The sequence below is a fragment of the Odontomachus brunneus genome, unplaced genomic scaffold (assembly GCF_010583005.1).
Source record: "Odontomachus brunneus isolate Ranch 3 - 2012 unplaced genomic scaffold, Obru_v1 Obru_scaffold_036, whole genome shotgun sequence".
NCBI classification, from domain to species: domain Eukaryota; kingdom Metazoa; phylum Arthropoda; class Insecta; order Hymenoptera; family Formicidae; genus Odontomachus; species Odontomachus brunneus.
In genome coordinates, this window is record NW_022639486.1 from 227,557 (window position 1) to 249,315 (window position 21,759).

A 21,759-nucleotide genomic window follows, 5' to 3' on the forward strand; every position below is an offset into this window, starting at 1 on the left:
CGTCTGGCACCGCGGCTGTCAACAGAAAGAGACAGAAAGAGAAAGAGAAGGAGGGCGAAATAGTCACCAGCGTTTACTGATAGTTACTAGGAAGTTCCATAATATGTGTATAGTCTACGGTCGACGAAGAGCGCCTTTCTCGATTCCTCGACCTGTCTGCCTTCTAACACCGACGATCGATACGCAGATCTAGCTAGCGGCTACGCTCCAAGTATGCTCAGCTCGTTCCGGCCGATATTTATGGTCGTCGTTTACGTCGGCTGACAGCTGTCAATCCTTCATTCGGGTCGTCGGAGTGAGTCACCGGATCGGCAGCCGAGAGCCTCCTCTTCAGGTGATTCCTCGATCAAGTTCGCTCTCGACTTTACATTCGCTCTCTTTACCTGCGCACATTTCGTTTTCGTTTCTTTTTGTGCGTGTGTACGTGTGGTTCTTTTTTTTATTTTCTTCCGCACGCGTGTCTCTTCTTCAGGCTCTCTTCTCGACTTCTCTTCCTTCTCCCTTTTTCTCAGACGAGTCCTGAACGGTAGCCTAAAATCTGAGCGCTAGGCTCCGCTAAAAAGGACTACGGGACGATCATCTCCACAGGTATCGCACGTCACACAACCTACCCCTTTGTTCAGATGTCCAGGTATTTTTTGTAAGGACCCATTTTTTTCTCTTTGCACACACTCGGCACACTCTTGACAGTGCTGTATGTACCGCGAGTGCGGACTCACGAACGAGATTTTCGCGTTGCAGCGACGTCACCGGCATGGCGTCCAGCTCTGTCAGCCAGGAGGACTTCGATAATGACTTCGAGTTAACGTCCAGGAGATCTAGGATCAGGACCGCCAGGGCTAGAGTGGGTCCACCAAGGACAGGGGATGCGTCTTCCATAAGCTTTCAAAGTACGTGAGAGTATTTAAAAAGAAGTATGCTTAGAAACTTGAAGTTCACGAATTTGTTATTTTGGTTCATCTCTCTGAAATTTTGGTATTACGAATTTATAGAAATTTAAAGCTACGTAACTTCAGATTTCTAAACCGTTGGCTCTATAGATACATTAAGTTTCATATATTACATTTGACATGTAAATAATATCTTATCTATTAGATAAGTAAATAAGTTGGTTTGAAATTATAGAACTCTGTTAAAGTCAAGACAACTCTAAGCTATAATGCTTTCAGTATCAGAGATTTTTTACTATAAATTATAGCAAAAAAGTTTTCACAGCTACAAGTTATAATCTTCAAACTACAAGTTATAATTTTCAAGAATTCAGAAAAAAAATGACAATTTGTCATGATAGCCTAATTACAATTATAATTAGTATTAATAATTTTTAGGAATTTCTTAGCATATATGTGTGTGTTGATGGCACAATTAAGCTAATATTCAAATAATTAGATTCATGATACAGAGAGCTAAACTAGAATATTAAGATAATGTTCAGATAATGACTCAGTCGTGTATTTCAGACACTCAAGTCTTATTGATTTCCGACAATCTTCTCGAGCTAATCGCTCTTAATGCTTTATCTTTCAGAGAGTACACCGGACGTGGAGGAGTCACAAGGCGCTTATGACGCAAGTTCGAATCCCGTGCTTCCACCCGAGCACGAAAACCCGCAGAGCAAACCGATCATCAGGAAGCAAGACAAACGCGTGACCGGCCGGTATGTATGCCGCGATCGCATGCGCTTGTGCAACCGATAAGAGAACCATAAACGATCTTGTTTATTATCGTGCTTGGAGTGTTCATTAGCCCACATCCTTGATACACGGAACTTTACGTAATTGCCTAATATTTTCTGGATCTGGTTCTAGTGTCTTTAGTGTCGTATCCTGTTTGCACAGGCCAACGCATATAAACAAGGGGAAGCAGCAACGTGATCGACGGAAACTACGAGAAAAACGGCGTAGCACAGGAGTCGTGCATTTACCGTCGACAGAGGTTCGCCATTGTTACCGTCAGTCACCCCATAAGTAACAGCCGCGCGATGTTAGATTGTGGATGTGTAGCGTAACGATGCGACTCTTGAGTACTTGGAATTTTCAGTTTTAGGCTCTTAAAATTGCCGAGCGAAATTCCCTTCGCAATGATGCGTGATCCGTTGAGAGAGGAACGACGATAAGTTATTAGTTAGTCACTCTTTAAATCTCATAAGAAAATCTTCCCGATCGGCTTTCCCGATTCCCGAATTGCACTCTTTATTCGTTATTATTCGTCCCTGATACACCACGAGATTGACGGGATATATCAGTAAAAAATCAGATAGTATTTCAGAAAAATATCTTAAGTCATAATGCCAAGACAGGCGATATGCCGATATTACTTATGGGATAGCTCACCCTTTTCTTTCATGTGTAAATGTTGTACAAGTGTCTCCGACATTTGGTAAAACGCATAATTCCTCAGAGCACTGGTGGTAGTACGGGCGAGGATGAGGAGGAACTTAGCGGCACTTGCCTCGAAACTAAGCACAACACGCATCACAATGAATTTCTTGATCAGGAATTGATCGAAGTAAGTGCAGTCAATGCCAGCTTCTCTTCTTCTTACGTGTGCGGAGTGCCCTGACGCGGATATTTATCCGTGACGGAAAAGAAATTCGCGGGAAAGGTCTGAAATCAATTCGTAGAATTTGTGGTGAAATATTGCGATTGGAAATTAGAATTTATTGTTAGAGAATAATAACTGACTAGGCGATTGTTGCGCGAGTAATAATATTAATGATGAAAAGGAAACTATAAAAGAGCAACCAAGTGCTTCTCAATTTTGCATGCATCGATAGACGTTCGAGTTTCATTCCTGTTTCTACTGGTTACTTAAAAAGCACGCATGTTTCAGGAACGGACCGCCAGAATGTACACGCAAAGGCGAAACAAAAGGTATCTTATACTTTTCACACGTAATTACACGATAATTGGAAAGCGTCTCTGTGTAATTAGCGCAGTAGCTATCTTTGACTGTCTTTTTAATGAATCACGACTGCTTTCTAGGCACTACCGTACTTCATACAGGTCATGTATAGTTAGGCACAGTTGGTAAGTGCATCATATCGTAACAAGTGAACTACGATTAGGCACGACCTGTACGAAGTACGATAGAGCTAGTAGGATCTCGATTAACGTCTTACCGGGTGCTTTGTCGTTTCAGAATCTCAATGTATGTACATTCTCATACAATCGATTAAAATTCTCAAATGTTGGCCATGACGCAAAGTATACGATTGCGATGACAGTTGAGAAATTCACTTATAAAAACGGAGATAATCCGAACACCAAAGACTTGTTGCAATACAAAGGATATATAATATGCAGAGAATAATCGAGCTTACATTTCAATTCGAAGCGATTGTTATGATTTTTCAGTTGAAAATTTTTATTAAATATTTTCAACTGATCATAGCTTTTTCAGCCGGGAGACTGTCCTCCCGAACATAAATGGAAGCGTCCTTTAATTTTAACGCTCTGGAATTAAAGTATACGATATATTCTTTGTATCCGCATCGACGGTCGTGCCTAATGCGATCTGTGTAGACGGCAGAAAAGTAACATACTAAACGTAGGCGACTACGAAACAGTATGTGTGATAAAGACAAGATGTAATTACACAAATTTGTTGACGTGTGCGTTTTAGTCACTCAGACTTGGAGGCCGACGACGAGGAATTCGATTCTCTCAATCAGTCCGACAGCATCAATCAATCGGATCACGGTAATCACGAACCGCAGACGTCTATCAACGCGACCGGCAGGCCGAGATTGCCGACACCAACAGGCGACAATCCGCATGAGGTGATGCCTCATTAATTAACGAACAAAACTACATTAATCAATAAATTTATTAATAAATCAATTTTTATGTGTAATTTGCAGTTAACTTGCAATTTGCAGTTAAAGAGAATTTATTTACATTACAATGAATTTATTAAGTTTTTAAAGTAATAGTAATTTAATAAATTTATTAATAAGAATGCAGCATGTGTAAGCGTGATTAGCAAAAGTAAACGTTTTCGGCGGCGTGAATACGGAGTATTGTTAATCAAATGTAATTAATTAATTAATTTCGTGATTTTCAGCTGATTGAACGGGCGCAAGAGGAGAATAGGAGGCTGCTGTCTCTTTTAGAGGATCGGGACCACAAAATAATGGCGCTCGAGGCGCGTCTCCTAAAGCAGCAGCACGAGATGGCCGTGGAGCGCGAGCGGCTTCGTGAAGAGAACGCCACGCTGATTCGCGCGATGGCCGCCTTAGCCAGCAATTGAATTCCTTCTCCCGTTGCAAAAATCATACACGCTCTATTGATTCTACGCTCCTTACGATAATCGCCGAGCAGCTAACAGGATGAGCCATAAGTCGCGCATCGCGTGTGTCTTTTCAAGCAATGCGGTATCTTCTTTTCGGCGATTTTTTGCGCGCTCAATTCTGATTCTTCTGCTTTTGCGTTGTATCTCGATTGTTTCTCACTCGTTGAGTTGATTTGCGGAGCGAACGACTGAAAATCATGCATGTCGATTATCTTTAATTATAATTACGTTGCTATTATTAAGCGGTGCGAAACGAATCACGGACCGTCGCGTTTCTTTTTTTTTTCTCTTTCATTTGAGAGCTCGCGAAATTGAGATTCCGAGGCAAAAGTTACGCTTCGCCCATTGAACATTTCAACATCTTGTTATTACTATGTTTTTCTCTCAATTTTGCACGAAGTAAAAATCGTCAAGCGATCCAAGAATTGTCTGTCGAAAGTACAACCCCTTTTTGACAAATTGTTTGTGTTTCTGTAATATAAACCGTATGGTTTATTTTAATATTTCTTTTCTATCTTTTTCACAAGATATAAACATTGTGGGGTAGTATGAAGATTTCTTTCCGTGTTGTATCTCGTTACTTTCGGTGCATACGTATAGAATAAAAGTTGTGCATAGCGCTGCCACTTCGATTTTTGTTTTTTCTAAATAACGAAAGGCTAAAGACTTAATAGAGTACGGACAAGCTAGTTTGTAATTCGTGAGTCGAAAAAATTTAAGTTAAAAATAGCGCTAAGAATCTAGATATTTAATTCAAGAGAATAAACCAAGAGAAGATATATTCGTATAGTGATCTTCGTAATTTTGAGTTTCTTATATCGTCTCTTTGATGCATGATTTGTGGACCATCCTAGGCAATAAAAAAAAGGAGACATACCTAAGTAGAGTAAACCTAACTTTAGCGCGTATCGCAGATTGAGTCATTAAGAGTAAAAAAATAGATATTTCTCTTGCAAATAAATCACAGTCAGTGCAGGTTACGGAGAAAGTGAACGTAAGCACGTTTTTGCAGGCTGCAATCGCAACGTCACGAGACGAAATACACTTTGTAAAAAGCAATAAAGACCACTTTGTAAAGAGAGCATTGTTAAGTCGATAGAATTTGATCACTTGCTGAGCTTCGGTCGCAGACACACGCGCATGTTATCGATACGTTTGTGCGTTACTATCGCTGATTAATCGCCATTTTTTCGTTATTCAGCAATATCTTCTCTCAGTGCGGCAATACGATATACACACGGGCAAACGCAATGCAGAGATATATATGCATGTATATATTGAAACCTTGCAAGTGCCGATAACGATTTGAACGACTTAATACATTTTCTATTGTAATATTGTAAGAATGGATGTTCTACGTAAGTTTTATATACTTGCAACACACGGTGATGTAAGATTATGTGAGTTATTTTATTATTATTATATTACTATTATTGTTTTATGATTATTATTATTATTATACGCGAGCCGTACGAAACTCTATGTACATATGGACACGCAGACGATTCTGTAATGATTAATTAAATGCATTTCACTAGGAGACCTCCGCAGCAACTTACGTAACGCAACGCGCGGAACGATGTAACGAGAGTATGTAAAATTGTTTAAAGAAAGAACTTTTATCTCGCCAGCTATTCGGCAAGTGTTTATTGTACAATCTCCCTCGCACGTTCCTGTCTCCTTTGGCGCTCATTCGTGGGCGTGGGGCACGAATACGATAAACTAGCGACTCCTCGTTCTTCTATTCCCGCGGATTTTTTATAAGTGCCTTAATCATCTCACCGAACGACTTCGTTCGTAGTTCACTTTAACTTCGAGTGATAAAATTCCCGATCGACTGAATGTGCACCTCGAGCTTTTGCGCGATATTAGAAACTATAACGAAATTGCTCTCTAGTCTTGGCCAGCTAATGCATAATTCTCCAACAATTTAGCTATTTTCTATGTACCTACGAGCGTGTATTTATGAAATAAAATGAAGCGGCATAGGACAGATAAAGCGGTCAGTTGATGACACGCGCAGAAACACGATACGCAGAAGGCAGCTGTTCCAGTGTGAACCGGCAAAGTTTGTATTTTTATTCATAAAATAACTAAATAAATTTTTAATATAATACAATACTTGCACGCAATATACATTTTTACGCTAATATTTCCTAATCGCTACGTAGCTGTACATTACAAATCGTTGGGATCCGATCATACAGGGATCTGAACTCCGAAAATCCACTCCTGTTCTCTTTCTCGCGCTTTTAAATGTCTGCCCTTTTTGTCTCTCATCCTTTCGAAATGTACTACGCTTTGCGTGATCCTTCCTGGATTACTTCGTACGTATGTGTGTATGTGAAATCGTTGCGACTCGCGCTTTGCTAAAAAAAAATCCCGGCAATGTTTTGGTTCCACTTTTTCGAGCACTTCTCGTAAAGTTATATGACATGTAATCTCCTCAAAACGTTGTATAAAACTTCGCTAAAATATATACTCGGTGTCGCATCTTAAGTGAAACCTCTCAAGTTTTGACTGGCTTGCAAGAGATACTAATCTAAAAAGCGCTCTTCTCCTTGGGGACATCCCGAAAAGGCAAGCCTTCGCGTATGCATATTGTTAACAATCAAACGAGATACGACGACGCGCGATAAATTACGCTGGATTTCGCTTTGATTTCCGCTATCAGGTATGCAAGCTCGTATTATCTAATCGTAAAACTTTATTTTCGGGACCGTGATATCTCATTTTCGAGATGTACAAAATAAAATCTTTTTTCTTCCCTCAATAAGACGATAAGAGAGGAAACGGCACAACTCTCGCGCGAAGATAAGAATAAATCTTAATCAACCACTTTGCGATCGCGCGTGTTATCGCTTTTGATTAACGGATTCAGCGCAATAGTTTATCGCAAGCCGTCGTATATCCATCGTTATTATCGCCACTGTCCGCTACGAAATACGTACACATATTTTACGATGCAACAGGTACTACACACGCTTCTCTTTATCTCACATCCTTCTTCTCCTTTCACTCTACCATTTCATCCACTCTCAATCGCCGCCAAGGTAACTAATTGGTTTAAGTCGTTTTATAATTGTCTATTAATATAACGTGCGCCTCACTACGGTTTACCTTCTTCAGTATTCGGTCCTTTTATCGCAAGGCAACGCGCTTTCGCTGATATGTACCGTTCTTTGAAATTGATCAATAATTAACCGAACTCGCGATCGCAAACACGATCCCCGAGGAACTCGCTCCCCTTTTTCCTTTTGTGTCGCGCGTTGCGACTCCTCTCACGATTCGCGGCCATCCGCCGCCAAGTTATTGTCTGTCGGTGATTAGTAAGTCGTTAACGAAGGCATTCGCGTGTGATCTTTCGTTGGTCGTTTTAACGTAAGTGAGATCGTAGTCATACGCCGGCATCTCACATATCGTTCACACACGCTGCAAACGGTGCCGCAACATTCACGCGAAAGCGTTGTTCTTTTGAACACTCCTCGCGTCGTGCTTGGTCGTATGTATAAAGGCGATTCGTTTGGATGAACGTGCATGGGGCGTTTACATGTGTTGATTAAGAAAATCAAATTGTGACGGAAACCGACAGAGAGAGAGAGATAAATTTGTTGTGTCACACAGATTTTCGAAATTGAGATGTTGAGCGTGATCTCAGTTAATTCCTCTCATCGGTCATTGTCGAGAAATCGCAGGACTGAAAGTAGGAAATTAGAATATAACTAAAATACGGAATTGAACTCTTAAGTCAATCTTTGGAATTTGGGCGATTAGATTTCATCAAATATGTGAACTCTCTAATATGAATTTGTACTTTTTCCAAAATTCGCCGTGCATTTCTTTTTCTCACAGGGACAAAAGCAAGAAATTTCAGCGCCCCAAGCGCGTCAATGTCCATCACGGTTTACATCTTATCGTCTAATAATTACAATCTTATAATTACTCCACCTCTCCAAGTTCTGTGTAAGTTACAGAGCGGCTTTGCTCGCGTTTCTCGTCTCGTATTCGCATCGCGTACGTATCATCATCCCAACAAACGACTAGATCATGATGGTTGGACCTCAACCAGATCCTTAAATGCTAGGGAGCTTAACGAACTAAACTGTATCTTCAGTGAACGATATATTATTTTTTTTATCAAATATCAATCGCATTGCAATCGAAATATAGGCGTAAACAGGTGAACTCCCGTTCGTATTAACGATCTCGATCGATTTGCTTCCATCATACCAATATGTCAGTTCTCTCCCCTACTCTAACTTTTGTCACTTTCTCTTTCCATCTTTCGCTCTCGCTGCCTCTCACTCTTTAATTTACCTGAACGACACTAATTAATGATCGTTTCTATCTTATTTAATAAACAAAATTTTTTTCTTTACCCAGAGAGAATCATCATTAAAATAACATTCCGATTTACATGATTCTGATGTGTAAGGTGTCCCGAGAAAGGAAGTACATTAAGAGCTCGGAGATATGTTCTAAGAATTCTCCCATTCTCCTCTTTTTAGAATCTTCCCATTTCTCCTATTTAGAATTGGTTATCCTTTTATCAAATATAATTTAATTTTGTATAAAAAAGCACGTATATATAAAATCAATAATAGATGATTTCTTATTTTTGTCTGCAAAAATAAAATCTTATTAAAAATTCTTTCGCATTTTTTTTTACTTACTATTGAAGGTCGATCATTACGAAAGTAACTCCGTCTACAGTTCATAGAATCTCGTTATTTCTTCTCCGAGACACCCCGTACACATTTATTCGACGGCTATCTTCTCCGTGCGGACGATTATTCTTCTAGCAAAACTTCGTGCCTGGTTCGTAGGAAGTCAATAGAGAGACAATTTGTCTGTTTCAAGCTAGTGTTGCGTTATCTCATCTGGTAGGAAGGAAGGAAGAATACAAGTTTCACGTACGCGTGTAAATTTTTTGATTCATTTACTTCCGATGGATGGCTACATTATCTCCAATTGTTCTTTCGTATCGCGAGTTATAATCTTAAATCTTGATATTTCAACGATTAGTAAAAACGGACTTAATAATTAATATCGTTCTTTCGTCTAACTAGGATAAATTTTCATTTGGTAACATCTTTTTCTTCAAATTTCTCTCCAGATTACAAAAGCTGCCTGTAATCGCTCAATCTATTCGAGTGAACACTTGTCGCCAATATCGCATCTTTCTTCTTCGCTTCCTCTTATGTAAACAATGCTCGATCGCATGCTTTAACAAGTTTTAAGAAGCTCGACAACAAACGGTTCACACGTTTGACTTGCCTCTCCGTTGACTCGACCAGACGTGTTTAGGGAACACTGTGTTGTAAGTACAAGTACGTTCATTGTTCGTGCGAACGTTTTCCGACGCGCTGCTGTTCATTATCGAAGAGAGAGCACGCGCTCAAAGTTACTCCCGCAAAATACACTCCCTGTCACTTTGCTTGCGCCTCTCCGCGATAGAAAAACTCCCTGCGTGAATCGACATGTGGCACAAAATAACTTTCAGCAGCGATAATAAATCGAGTCTCGTAAGAATATGGACATGCTTCTCTCGTACGTCGTCCATCCCTTCGATTTGACTAATAAGTCGCGTTGTCGGAACGGCAATCTGATCGGATTTTCAATTGGACAGTCGTATCGTTTGGCGCAGGAAATCTCAAGATTTATATTGACTTTGTAAAGATCTCTCGAATCAACAATGTTTAGACAATGCGAAACATAGATAAATTAAAATGTTGGAAAATATGAAGCTCGACAGAGACACGAAACTCCGCTTTCCGTTTAGCGGATCCGCTTTCAGGTATTTCGGTGAGCGATATCGAGAGAACTTTTGTGGCTCGCGGAATCTTCCCTGCATTTCAGTTCCGTGTTTTGTAAAGACGGCTGACTATCCAATGTCGCGATCTACCGGCTCCGTCGTCGTCGTCGTCGTCGTCGTCGCGAAGAGGCGCAGGAAGAACGTTCGTCGACACTCGCGCTCGGCCTCGAGATATGTTTGTGGAACGCGCGTTGACGCTAGCGCTGATTCGATTGATAACTCTCTCTTTCTCAAGAGGCACCAAGAAAAAGGAGATACAAGAGGACCTGGTCTCAGACGCTGCAGCCGGAGGTGACCTCTTCGCTGTTGGACTGGTGACTCCACCTACACTGATGACAACCCGTCGTGGGCTCTTCCGACGCTCCAGAGCTCCCGACGCCGCCGGACGCTCTCAGACCTTGCTCGAGTTCCAGCAGCTGGCCCATGAAATTTAGGTTCGGACTGATGATCGGACGCGCGTTCTTCACCAGCTTGTACGCCTCCACCATTGACAGACCTTTGTGCCGCATTATGTAGGCAATGGCGATCGTCGCACTACGCGATACGCCGGCTTGACAATGTACCAGCACGCTGCTGCCGGCTTTTCGCGCTTCCTCTGAAACATCAAGGTAAGTTACAAGTTGACGGATGTGTCAAACGTTGAAATAGAAATATAAAATAAAATTTCCCGACACTTTGTAATATTTAAATTAATAATAAATAATTAAGTTCCTTAGAAGCTTCATTGTATAAAAATACAGATACATTGGACAGTCAACAATGGAATGAAACATAGAAGAATATTACGAAAATTTTATTTCACGTTGAATGGGAATTCGAGCTAATATATTGGAATTTCTATTTGTTCGAAAGACAGGAAAATTTTCTGAGTCGTGGAAGCAACTGCGACGTATGTCTACAAAAAATACAGGCAAAGCCGAACTCGTAAACGCTAAAATGTTAAAGTAGCCGTGAAACCCGAACAGTCGACTTGGTTATGCAATGCATGGGGGACGCTATCGTATCGCCAGTGAGTCACTGCATCGCCCGGATCCTATGCAGACTTTGCAGACGTTCTGTCGCACTACGCGAGCTCGACTGCGCTTGACAAGCGGCTGAAATTTTTTCTTTAGCATTACAATCATGCATTTGAAAACATTATTCTTTAAAAAAAGAAAAACACCTTTAACCGCTTAATTATTCGTGACTCACTAACAATTACATCGTGACAAAAAATGTAAAAATGTATGATAAAAATTAAATTCGTCACAAAAACAAAAAATTGAGACCTCCATTATCCTTTCACGAAATTCTTCTCAAATATGTGGTTTACAGAACAAAATATGATTGTGATATAACGACAGAAAAATTATTTAAAATAAAAAAACAACTATTATTGAATTACAAAAAGAGAAAGAAGGAGAGAACCATGTACAAGCCTGAGCGATAGAAGAGAAATGATTACGTGTCCGACAAGACACGCCTTATGGAGTTGGTGTGGTCGAGTAAATTACGCGTGAGCGAATTAATTTGTCAAAAATGAACCCTGGCTAAAATCGGGCACGGGAACTAGGGTGCCCGGAGTCGGTTTGTTCAACGACATTCCACCAGTTGCACGCACGGGGGGCAGCAGGCACATACCTCCCTTTCTTCCTCGCTCTCGTCGTCCTTTTTTCAGCCCTTACATTCGCTATGCACGACTGCCCCCCGCCTCTGTACCCCGCGAGCTTTCCCTGCACGCACAATAATCCCCCTTCGTGCAGATGCGCGCACGCATAAACAGCGTGTAAATGCGAGAGGAGAAACGACGCAAAAGAAGAGGGGGAGAAGGGGGGCCAGAGTAGAGCACAGACACAGGGGGTGAAGGGGGAGGCCTCTTACGTTTCACGGATGCACGCGCGCGCGAGAGCGCGCATGACTCATGCTTTCATGAATGGAAGGTTCTCTTCTGGTCTTCTGGCTCGCGCACCGCCAACGAGAGCGGGCGCGCTCTGGTTCAATGGTCCACCGGAAACGCCTGGTTACACCCTGTTTCCGTTCCAACCGAACTTGTCGCGTAACGGAACAAACGGGACGGCCGGAAGGAGAGAAGCAGAAGAAGAACGGGTCGGCAGGAAATCTGTCACCGCCGGTATGGGCAATCGTGGAAATCACCGCCGCTTAACCGATAATCGCACATGCACGCGCCAACAATCCGCGACACCGAGGATTACCGGATGTATCAAGGATCAGCGACGCTCGCAATCGGTGTAGCGATGTACGTCGAATGTGTGACAGTACGCTGCTCGCAGTCGTATCAAGAGATTAAGAAGATCAAGAGATATTCGTACGTAATGCATCAAGTTTTAAAAGAAGAAATATATGTCAGTTGGAAGTCTTTTTTGTCATCGAAGAGGATCCACAGTAGGTCGAAAAACGCGATGATTTCTTCTCCACGACGCTTAGGGTTGTTACGAATATTTACAAGCGCTTATCGAGTCGCGTGCCTTGACTGTAAATAGTCCTCTTTCTCCGCGACAAAACTCCTTGGCGTCACTCACCGATGAAATCGAACGCTTCCTCGAAGTACTGCTTTAGATTCTGATGACTGGAATCTGAGGCCGGTATCTGCCTGTACGTGATACCCCGTTCCTCGTGGTAGCCGGGCAGCTGCGAGGTGACGTTTAGCACTCGGGTGGCGCCGAGCGCGCGCAGTAGTTGCAGGTCAGCGGCATCCCTGCCGTTACCGAGGTAGAGGAAAGGCAGCACACGGGACGCCGGGTGACTGTCGATATCGGCAGGTTGTGGTGTGGGTAAAACGGAGACGCTCAGCACGGGACAACCAAGTCCAGGACTCGTGCAGCCGCTCACCGTCGTCGCTGAGGGATCGGCGCCGCCGCCGTTGCCACCGCCGCTCGGTAAAAGCGTGTCCTCGCATAGTTCCCGGTGTCGCCTGTGAAACTCGCGGTGTCCACCTGAAATAAGCGACTTGTTAGTAAATTGTAACGTGGGCAATATTTTTTTAGTGTTATTATCTATATTTATTTATGAATTAATTTAGTATTATATGTTTATGTAGCAATTAATATCAATATATTAATAATTCATGAATTAATTAATAGTATATTAATAGCAATTGATATAATTCAATTTTGAGTTTACTTTCGTATTTCATCTCTTTTAAACGATTACCAATCAGTTTTCCTATAACCAATATATAGAGATGAAATAAAAAAAATTATAAGGGAAAAAATTATGAGGAAAAAAGATGAGCCATCTAATTGTTTTGCTTTAAGTAATGATAATAGTATAACGTATTCATGGGAAAAATATTAACTATCGTCATAAACTTGGGAAATTTGCGTTTCTCTTCGAAAACAGTTTTCCCCATTCCTAGATTATTTGCGTACAACAGTTAACGCAAACAAGCCACATGTATTTCTATTCAAACATATGGCGTATGCATAACGTTCAGTGTATCGTTGAACAATGACTACGTAGTCGGTCACGGTTCTATATCTGTTAGAGTCGCGCTCGAAGGTACATTTTTCCACTGAGACAACTTATTGATTAACTCAGGTGTATATACGTCTCCCATATTCCAAAATAATTACAACTGACACGACAACCTCATTCTGTATTTGCGGATTCTTTGTGGATTGTAGATTAAAGGTACACATTATATTTATATATAACTTACGAGTATACGCAATTGAAAATTCTAAAAATGTAAAAGGCCACGAGAAGTTGAAAGATAGCAATCAGTGATATCTAATTTATCCGAGGATCTAAAGATTATTTATTTCGAAGCCCCAACATATGGAACTTTAAAAATACGGATTGTACGGTAAGAAATAGTTGGAAGCTCTCGAGGACTCAAAAGCCTTCTGAACATCTCACAGTTTAAAACACACGAAGATAATATCCGAGAGGTACGAGATTCCCGAATTCTTGCGATCTCGAAGAACTTCTAAACGCCGCAGGAGTGAAACTCGATAAAGATTAAGGCGAGGGTTGATGCCGTCATCGTCTGGAGCAGACGCGGATGCGGACTAGGACGGGGTAACGCGGTGGCGGCGGCGCACGGAAAACGGGTGGAAAGGAAGAAACGAGACGGGAATAAACGGCGGGGGATAAAAATAAAGGAGCGTCGAGAGAGAAGAAGAGAGAAGGCAAGGAAGAAATGTGGGCTAAAATTGTCTTCCTCTCCTGACCTGTGCGGCTGCTAAGGCCTGGCCTGGCTGAACGATGACTCACTCGTTATCCCCCCTCGCCTACCCGCTCTCCCCAACGGTTGGCTCGCGCAGAGCGGCCACCAACCCCAAACAGTCGTCGCCAATCATTATTCCAACGTTGGCGAGGCTCCTTTCCGATTTCACGACTTTAGATCGAGACGGCGGCGACGGTAACGCGTTACGCACAATGCGTCGCTCAAATAAAATGCCCCGTACGCTTTCGCAAGTTGTTCTTTTTTTCCCCAAAGTTACACCAAAGTTCGGTGGAGCTTCGCTGTACGTTGCATCTGCGAAAAATTGGTGAACGTCCCTTCGTGATCCTGTGACGTCAACGCGAGATCGCGATGGCGTTTGTGCAATATTGATAGCGAAGCGCGCTTTGCTGTTGTGAAATAATGATCTGAAAAACTACACTTAGATATAGTTTCGTTCTAGACTTTAGCCCCGACGCTATGCATGATTAACGTCGTGTATTCTTGGTACTTGCAATATTCTTAGTATTTCGCAATTTCCGTCCCTTATTAGAACTATGTATTGCTGATTTTTACAGATACTAAAGTCCGAGGGTACTTGGATATTATACAAAGTAGATCATATTGTTCTATTCTTCATATATTATACTTTAGATTCTCTATTCTATCTCTATCCTGACTAACTCTCTCTCTATCTCTCTTTCTCTCTGTCTATCCTGAACAGTTGCTCCACACAACTGTGGGAATTGGAAACTTGCGACAAGTACCTGGAGAGAAAGCATCTTGTATAAATTAATTAATTCTACTTTCCTCAAGAATGTATTTTGTAGTTAATAATGCAAGTTAAATTTATCAAATAGTTGCAACGTAATATTCAAAAGGTGATATAGATTACAAAATTTAATTCTTGTGTTATGAATGTAACAAAAATTAAATTTTTTAGTTTCTTCGTCAGATACGCGGTTATTAATACGGAAAATTCGCGATTCGAGGGAAAAATCGGATAGTTTCAGAAACAAGGATGTTCGGAACGATGTCGCGAGAGTCGCATGTTCGTTACGGAAAAGTCTAAATGTGGGTCACACTATTTAGGTCGGTATAGCGATCGAGACGATGTACGTGGCAATCGCGTTAAGGTCGTCGTACCCGATGAAAATCCTGTTACTCAAGTACCACGTCCCTAAGCAAGGATTCCAAGTAAAGAATACGCGGAATTCAGCGTATTTACAATCGTGAAATACAAGTTCTTGCTGAGAGGGTATCTCATATATATACGTAAGCATTATATTTAGAACCATATCGAACAAGAGCAACAGACGACGATGGCACAAAGGATTTCTATGGAAAAAAAGGATTTCTATGAGGATAATTGTTAACGTTTGATGTCGCAAGACTTGTCATCCAATTTCCTTTGAGGAAAACCGACTTTTAATTTGTCAAAGATAACGAGTCATCACAAGGAAATACAATAGTTCCGCATAGTCTACCACGTCAAATAATTGCTTGTATTTTTTAAAATTTCCGAAAACAGAAATTCCAGGACCGTAGAGTCTATTCGACCATACAGCGCGGAAACTTCAAGATATCCGGGCATACGATTTATTTATACTATTTAAATGAAAAATATAAATAAAAAATATAAACATTCAGTGAAAGCCGTGATATAAATCTTACCGAAAGAAAATTGCGTCATGGGATAGACTGCTTTTTACTGATATACCTTAGACTATAAACATTTTATCCCTTGTCCACAATTTTGCTTTAATCTTTAAGTCGTAATAAATTGGCCAACCACAGTCGATTATTTTAAAAATAATCAACTGTGGTTGGTCAATTTCTTACGGCTTAAGAATTAAAGCAAGATTGTGTGCAAAGGATTACACATCAGTCCCTATAAGTTCCACCTTTTATCTCAACCAAATTCAAAATACTACCCACATTCTTCCAGAGGTCAGACCTGACGTCACCGAAACGATGATTCAGAAATACGATGCCGAAATAGTAATCAGTTAACATTCAAAGAGCAACAAGTGGACAAAACAATGAATAATGTGATATGCCAATTTACGGAATGTTGCCGAATCAATAACGATGAGTCAATCGCATAAATCGCCCGCCAATGACTCACTTTGTCTCTTTATTTTCGTTTACACCGATTTCTGCGAAGGACTTCTCCATCGAGAGACACTATCGTGCGCGTCCAAGCGCCGTAAGAGATAAACCAATCAAAAGAAATCATTGAAAAACGATTGAAAGTGAAAGAGCTGTTGGAACAAAAAGAATCGATCGATCTTACCCCAGGAATCGAGATTCTCGAACGGTACCAGTCGCAGCACGAGGCAAGGCGCGTCTTTCCTGATCCTCATGTTTAATCAACACTGTCAGCGCGTACCGTGTTTCACCTCACACATTTGACACACAAAATCCAAAACAAATGGTCCTGGCGCCAGGAGCGCGCAAGTGAGTTCAATTCTCGCTTACTAGTCTTTTACCCGCGACAAAGATCACGATCCTGCAACGATTGGCGGGATACTGCGGGCTAAACGGCACGAGAGAGTTTACATGAGGCCCGGCAAGGATGAGTCATCGCGTGGCGCACCGATTGGCCGGCCGCCGCCGTCGCCGTCCCCGACGCTGACGTCGTGAATCGTTGGCCGAGCGTTTCCGAGAGTACGCGACCAGACGCGAGCGCGTACAATTCTTTACGCAGGCCACGGCCGGCGATGCAGCTAGTTAGTTCTTTCATATACCGGGTGCCCTGTCAAAGGGTATATACTAAAGACGTTCTGACGATTGTTGGTCCGAAACTCCAACGAGCTTATCGAACTTTTGGTCCAACTTCGTCAGATTGTCTCTCTTCCATCGCTGAAAATTATCAACATCATTATTAACTTGAGCGGCGAATTTCATACGAAGAAGATTAATAAGAGCAACATCTTGCTATGAAAAAAAATTGTTTAATTACCCTTCTTTGTATAAAATTTTTGTTGTACAGTATCTGGATTCAATGTAATGTTTTCTTGCTATATAAATTAGTCAAATGGTAAACTTTCGACTCATCATACAATCTCCACATCCAGGTATGGAATCGTTTACCCGATTGAATCAGATCGGATTAAGCTTGTGGACTCAGACTCCAGGAATGAATGATCTAAAGACCTAAACATCAAAGGATTCACGCATGGAAATTCCTTCGATGCCAATGAGTAATCTGTTAGAGCGAAACGTTTATTATGCTTACGACGAAACGTCATAAGCTTTGTTCCTTTTTTTTTCCGTTCAATTTCAAGGTCTCCTGCGGTGCTAGATCGCGATCACCGCGATCAAGGATCCTTAGGAAGATCGCGTCATTGTGTACGCGAGCGACGTCGCGCGGCTCCAGCATGGAATTTGTAAACTGTTCCGCATGTACATTTCGAACAAATGACACACGGAGTATATTTAGATTCTCGGATCTCAAAGTCTATGTATCTTGACATTCTTTCCTAGTTACACACTCACTCGACGATCCTTTTCTATGGCGAGGAGGTAATGCACTTCTAATCAGTCACGTTAAGAGATTCTTGACTTGCATTAAAATTTCCTAAGCCTTTGAATGTTTGCAATCTTCATTCTCCAGTATTGTTGCATTTTTTTCATTTCAAAATTCTTCAGATGCTCCTGGATCTTTAAATTGGCTTAACGGGAACTAAAAAAAGCGCAATCAACGGTGACTTCGTTGCTGCGTAAAGATAAATTTGGAATATAGTTATTATTAGTAAAGTAACGCAGGTCTTTCTGACTGATTTAACGTTCACAGTTCTCAGTTTTTTCTTTTGATTCGAGAAGTATCATAGTTGAATCGATAATTCTCGTTCTTTCATTCAATAGGACCCTCGAATATTTGTATCTTCACATTTGGAGATCGAGAGACACGCTCTTATTTCTATATCCATCAATGCGCCTATTAATCAATCCTGGAATAGTCCAAACTTTTTAGATGGAGATTTAAATAAGTCGGAGGATTTATTCCGCTGAGTCGATAAAAACGCAATATAATAATAATAATTAATAAATTAAAACACAATAATAAAAATTGATAAAAACATAATAATAATAATTAATGTTTAGGCGATACCCTCGCGAGTCATCGAAATCGCGTATAATGGGCCCAAGTTTTAGAATTGATTTTAACGACAAAATTAACAAATTCAGTACTCGCAACTTGCGATTGTTCTCACAAGCAAGGTCTGCTTCAGTCAATCTATAATTTGCGACAGAATTAAATATGCGTGCATACACATCTATAAGCGTCATTTCAATTCTTCGAGTGCTCTCTTAAAGATAGAATTCTGTCGTGAATTATAAATCTGAAACATGCTTAATGCGCTGAAATATAGCGAGCGCGAAACGATCGCCAACTTCTTACAGTACATACATTAGGAATTACGTATCATTCTTCAAAGATAAGATCTGCGTAGTATCTACGCAGATACAAAAGTAGAGCACAATATAATGCGAATCACTACTCTCTAACTGATAGAAATCTTATTTACAATACTCTCGACAAACACGCCGGATGTATTAGATCGCGGAATCGTCAGTCATTTTCCTAGCTGTCGGACTTTATCGAACGATATATATTTTTAATTGCAAATTATGATGCAATCGCGTATCTCGAAAGTTTAATTAACCGGCTGCCGACCAAGAAGGTCGTGCATTTCCATAGCAGCCACGGAATGACTAAGGAAACCGGAATTTTTCTCGTTCTTCATTCTTGATTGAATTTACATCAACGATGATATAGATTTTTTTTTTATTTCCATTTAAGAACGTAGCTGTACTGTAAGTAAATATATGGTCAATGAAAGGCAATGTGCCAATAGCATGCAATGGATTAAAACGTACGTGAGAACCGCGCGCGCAAAACAACGTAAGAATTGCGCGTATACGTCACGCGAATATGACAATGCAGTAATAATTATTAAATGCGACACGTCACGTCACGCGGGCAAGGATACTGAAAGACGCGCACACGCCAATATGATAATGAACGGCGGTGTCTTTTCCGCGCGGAAGGTGAGACACGTGGTCTACAAATTACGGCGTGCAGAGGAGAGTGATAGAGGAACTTGGTTCGCAGGAATTGGTAGAGACGGTTTCGAGTTGGTATTTTTTCCTTACCGCGCCCCCTTACTGCGCGTTCCCCGTCGTTTTCAATCGCACGTCATTCGATGACCAATAGAAGGACGCGTGTCGAACATACGCTCGTAAATGTCGTTGATATCGACGCCTGATGCGGTTAAGTATGACTCACTGTCGGAGCAGTACGCACGACCCTGAGGTGCCGATCGCCATATCGTCTGCGTTCAATCAAGAGTCGCTAACTGTCTGTCGAATGAAATCGATCTTCGCCCTTTCCCGACCTTCTCGTTGACGATCCTGGGTCTTAAACAAAGAGCATCGTTGTTCCAACGCGTTGTTAAGCCCGTATCGGACTACATGTTGAAAATTGAGCATCGCAAACTGCAGATTGAAACCTGATCGAAACAGATGAAGCGTACTAACATTTTCAGATTATCTGGTTACTCGAATTGTAGTCTTCTTTTTTTTGTGAGATTTTTTATCTCACACAGAGGAAAACTCCGTTAGTGTAACTGAATTTCAATTGTCTGAGAATTAGATGAAAACTCGGTCATAAGGACAGAAAGATCCCTGTAGGAGATTTCTACTCAATCAACCGTTCTTGATTATCTTAACCGAGTTTTTTAACGCAGTTGAATGTTCAAACGAATTTTTTTGGTCGTGGTAACAAAGAAATATTATTTCTCGTCACTCGTCACTCGTCACGAGTTCTCGTTTGGTTCTCTTGTCCCATTCAACCACATGGACTGAGATTTTTTTCCGTGTAAATATGGGAGAATGGTATTTCCGGGGTTTTTCCACATTTCCTTCTAGATCGATACCAAGTGGTCAAAGGATGTGTAGATAAAATGAAATGCGGGTAACCTAAAACTTCCTGTACGTCCTGTTGAATAAAAATCTACATGTACTCACGAAAGATTAGTTTAATGTGAAGATTAGTTTAATATGAAATTTCAATCCATATTCATTAGTAAACTTACATGGTGTATTAGAACCACATGTGAGATATTTTGGAATTGTTTGTATTTTACGACGTTTTGATTCTATCTTTTGAAATCATTATATTCCAGTTTTTTAATATACTTGTGGAGAATCCCTGAATATGATTTTTAACTAGAGAGTTTATTTGGCCTTTCATTTTTAAAAGTTCTTTAACTTCAATTCTCGTATATATCCAAAGGTTGATGATAATTTAAAGTTTCGTATCTATATTGTATCTCAAACTCTCAGAATTCTAGTCTGCTTCGTCATTTGAGCGTAATCGATTCTTACATACTCTTATATTTCTCCAGAATTACTGGAGTTCGAAGATTATTAGTCTCATCAGTAGGTTTTTTTTTTTAAAGTAGTACGACATTTGTTTTCTTTCCGTTGTCGGCAATCTCCGAATCAGTGCGATACACTTTTCCGTGAATCTTTACGTTGACGTAAAGTCAATATATATGACGTCACTGATGTCGGACGAAGATCTGTTGACGTTCGTTGTGACTAAGGATGAGTGCATAGACGTATTTGTGATTAGTCGTTCGAATTCGGGAAGTATCTTATTATCGGTAACCACACAGTTATCAGTCTGTCGTCATGTTACCTAAATATAAATCGTGAATGAAAGTAAGACAATTGCATTGTGCAATACTACAGGCAACAATGCTGTCGTCAGTCTTCTGAAAAATTGTTTCGCGCATTTCGTGCGTAAAATGAGCTTTTTCATAGTTGCTACGATAGTATGAGAGTTAATCGCAATTTAACACGCGTGCTGCGACGATGATCGATGTCGGTGCACCACGCGTGGACGCTAAATCGTCGATAGTTCCGGGAAGGGCGGGGGCTCCAAGGGTTGATTCGACGCGGAGATGATGTCCGATTGTGAGGACTTGGCCGGGCCTTATTTTAGGCTGGGAGCGTACACGCTGTCTCCGCTCCCGCCACGAATAACCCGCGGAATCATGCCGACCGACTGACTCATCCGTGAAGCGTAGTAGGAAACCATGGCTGGCTCGCTCGCTTGCTCGCTAGCTTGCTTGCTCACTCGCTCGCTCGCTCGCTCTCGTCCAGTCTCAAGGAAATTCCGACGAGTTCGAAGGACGTACAGTCGCTCGTTTTGTCTTGTCCGCGTGCCCGCGCTGATTCATCTCGCGCTAATAACCCCGCGCGACCCTCATTTCTTTCTTTTCTCTCTCCTCTCCCTCCCTCCTTCTTGTCGTGACAAGACTCCGCGTCTGTCTTCCTCACCCTCTCTCGCATCCGATATTTTCAGAGGGAATTCAAGTCAACGACCGTCTGAATGTGCTGCCTGCGATGGCCGATTAACGCTTCCAACCTGGTACCGTATTACAATGTAGAAACGTCTGCAAGATGCTGC

The 21,759-nt window shown here is 41.3% G+C and overlaps 2 protein-coding genes across 9 annotated transcripts; one reads left to right on the forward strand and one right to left on the reverse strand.

Moving 5' to 3' along the window:
* The first annotated feature begins 76 nt into the window (after nucleotides 1–76).
* On the forward strand, nucleotides 77–5,927 carry LOC116843822 (PRKC apoptosis WT1 regulator protein-like). 8 transcript variants are annotated; one of them, XM_032814607.1, is made up of 10 exons: nucleotides 77–334; nucleotides 513–640; nucleotides 742–890; nucleotides 1,528–1,657; nucleotides 1,839–1,935; nucleotides 2,401–2,508; nucleotides 2,833–2,873; nucleotides 2,985–3,029; nucleotides 3,625–3,781; nucleotides 4,066–5,927. In XM_032814607.1, exons 2-10 carry the CDS (start codon nucleotides 624–626, stop codon nucleotides 4,249–4,251), a joined length of 930 nt encoding a protein of 309 aa, XP_032670498.1. In that variant the 5' UTR covers nucleotides 77–334; nucleotides 513–623; the 3' UTR covers nucleotides 4,252–5,927. The 8 variants fall into 8 exon arrangements, with proteins under 8 accessions (XP_032670498.1, XP_032670501.1, XP_032670496.1 ...); XM_032814605.1 differs by having other exon boundaries at nucleotides 78–334; nucleotides 473–640; nucleotides 1,809–1,935; XM_032814604.1 differs by having other exon boundaries at nucleotides 79–334; nucleotides 1,809–1,935.
* Nucleotides 5,928–6,349: 422 nt separating this feature from the next.
* LOC116843824 (dual specificity protein phosphatase 10-like) lies at nucleotides 6,350–21,472 on the reverse strand. The gene is made up of 5 exons (XM_032814612.1): nucleotides 20,378–21,472; nucleotides 17,239–20,280; nucleotides 16,570–17,138; nucleotides 12,628–13,041; nucleotides 6,350–10,703 (listed from the first exon to the last, which is right to left on the reverse strand). The coding sequence occupies exons 3-5, from the start codon at nucleotides 16,637–16,639 to the stop codon at nucleotides 10,381–10,383; spliced, it is 807 nt and encodes a 268-aa protein (XP_032670503.1). The 5' UTR covers nucleotides 16,640–17,138; nucleotides 17,239–20,280; nucleotides 20,378–21,472; the 3' UTR covers nucleotides 6,350–10,380.
* Between the last annotated feature and the right edge of the window lie 287 nt (nucleotides 21,473–21,759).

Coding starts and splice junctions, on each gene's coding strand:
- LOC116843822 (XM_032814605.1), top strand. Junction 1,658..1,808: donor GACAAACGCGTGACCGGCCG/GTATGTATGCCG, acceptor ATCTGGTTCTAG/TGTCTTTAGTGTCGTATCCT. Junction 3,782..4,065: donor CAGGCGACAATCCGCATGAG/GTGATGCCTCAT, acceptor CGTGATTTTCAG/CTGATTGAACGGGCGCAAGA.
- LOC116843824 (XM_032814612.1), bottom strand. CDS start 16,639: ATGAGGATCAGGAAAGACGCGCCTTGCCTCGTGCTGCGACTGGTACCG. Junction 13,042..16,569: donor CGAGAATCTCGATTCCTGGG/GTAAGATCGATC, acceptor CGCTTATTTCAG/GTGGACACCGCGAGTTTCAC. Junction 10,704..12,627: donor GGAAGCGTTCGATTTCATCG/GTGAGTGACGCC, acceptor TTGATGTTTCAG/AGGAAGCGCGAAAAGCCGGC.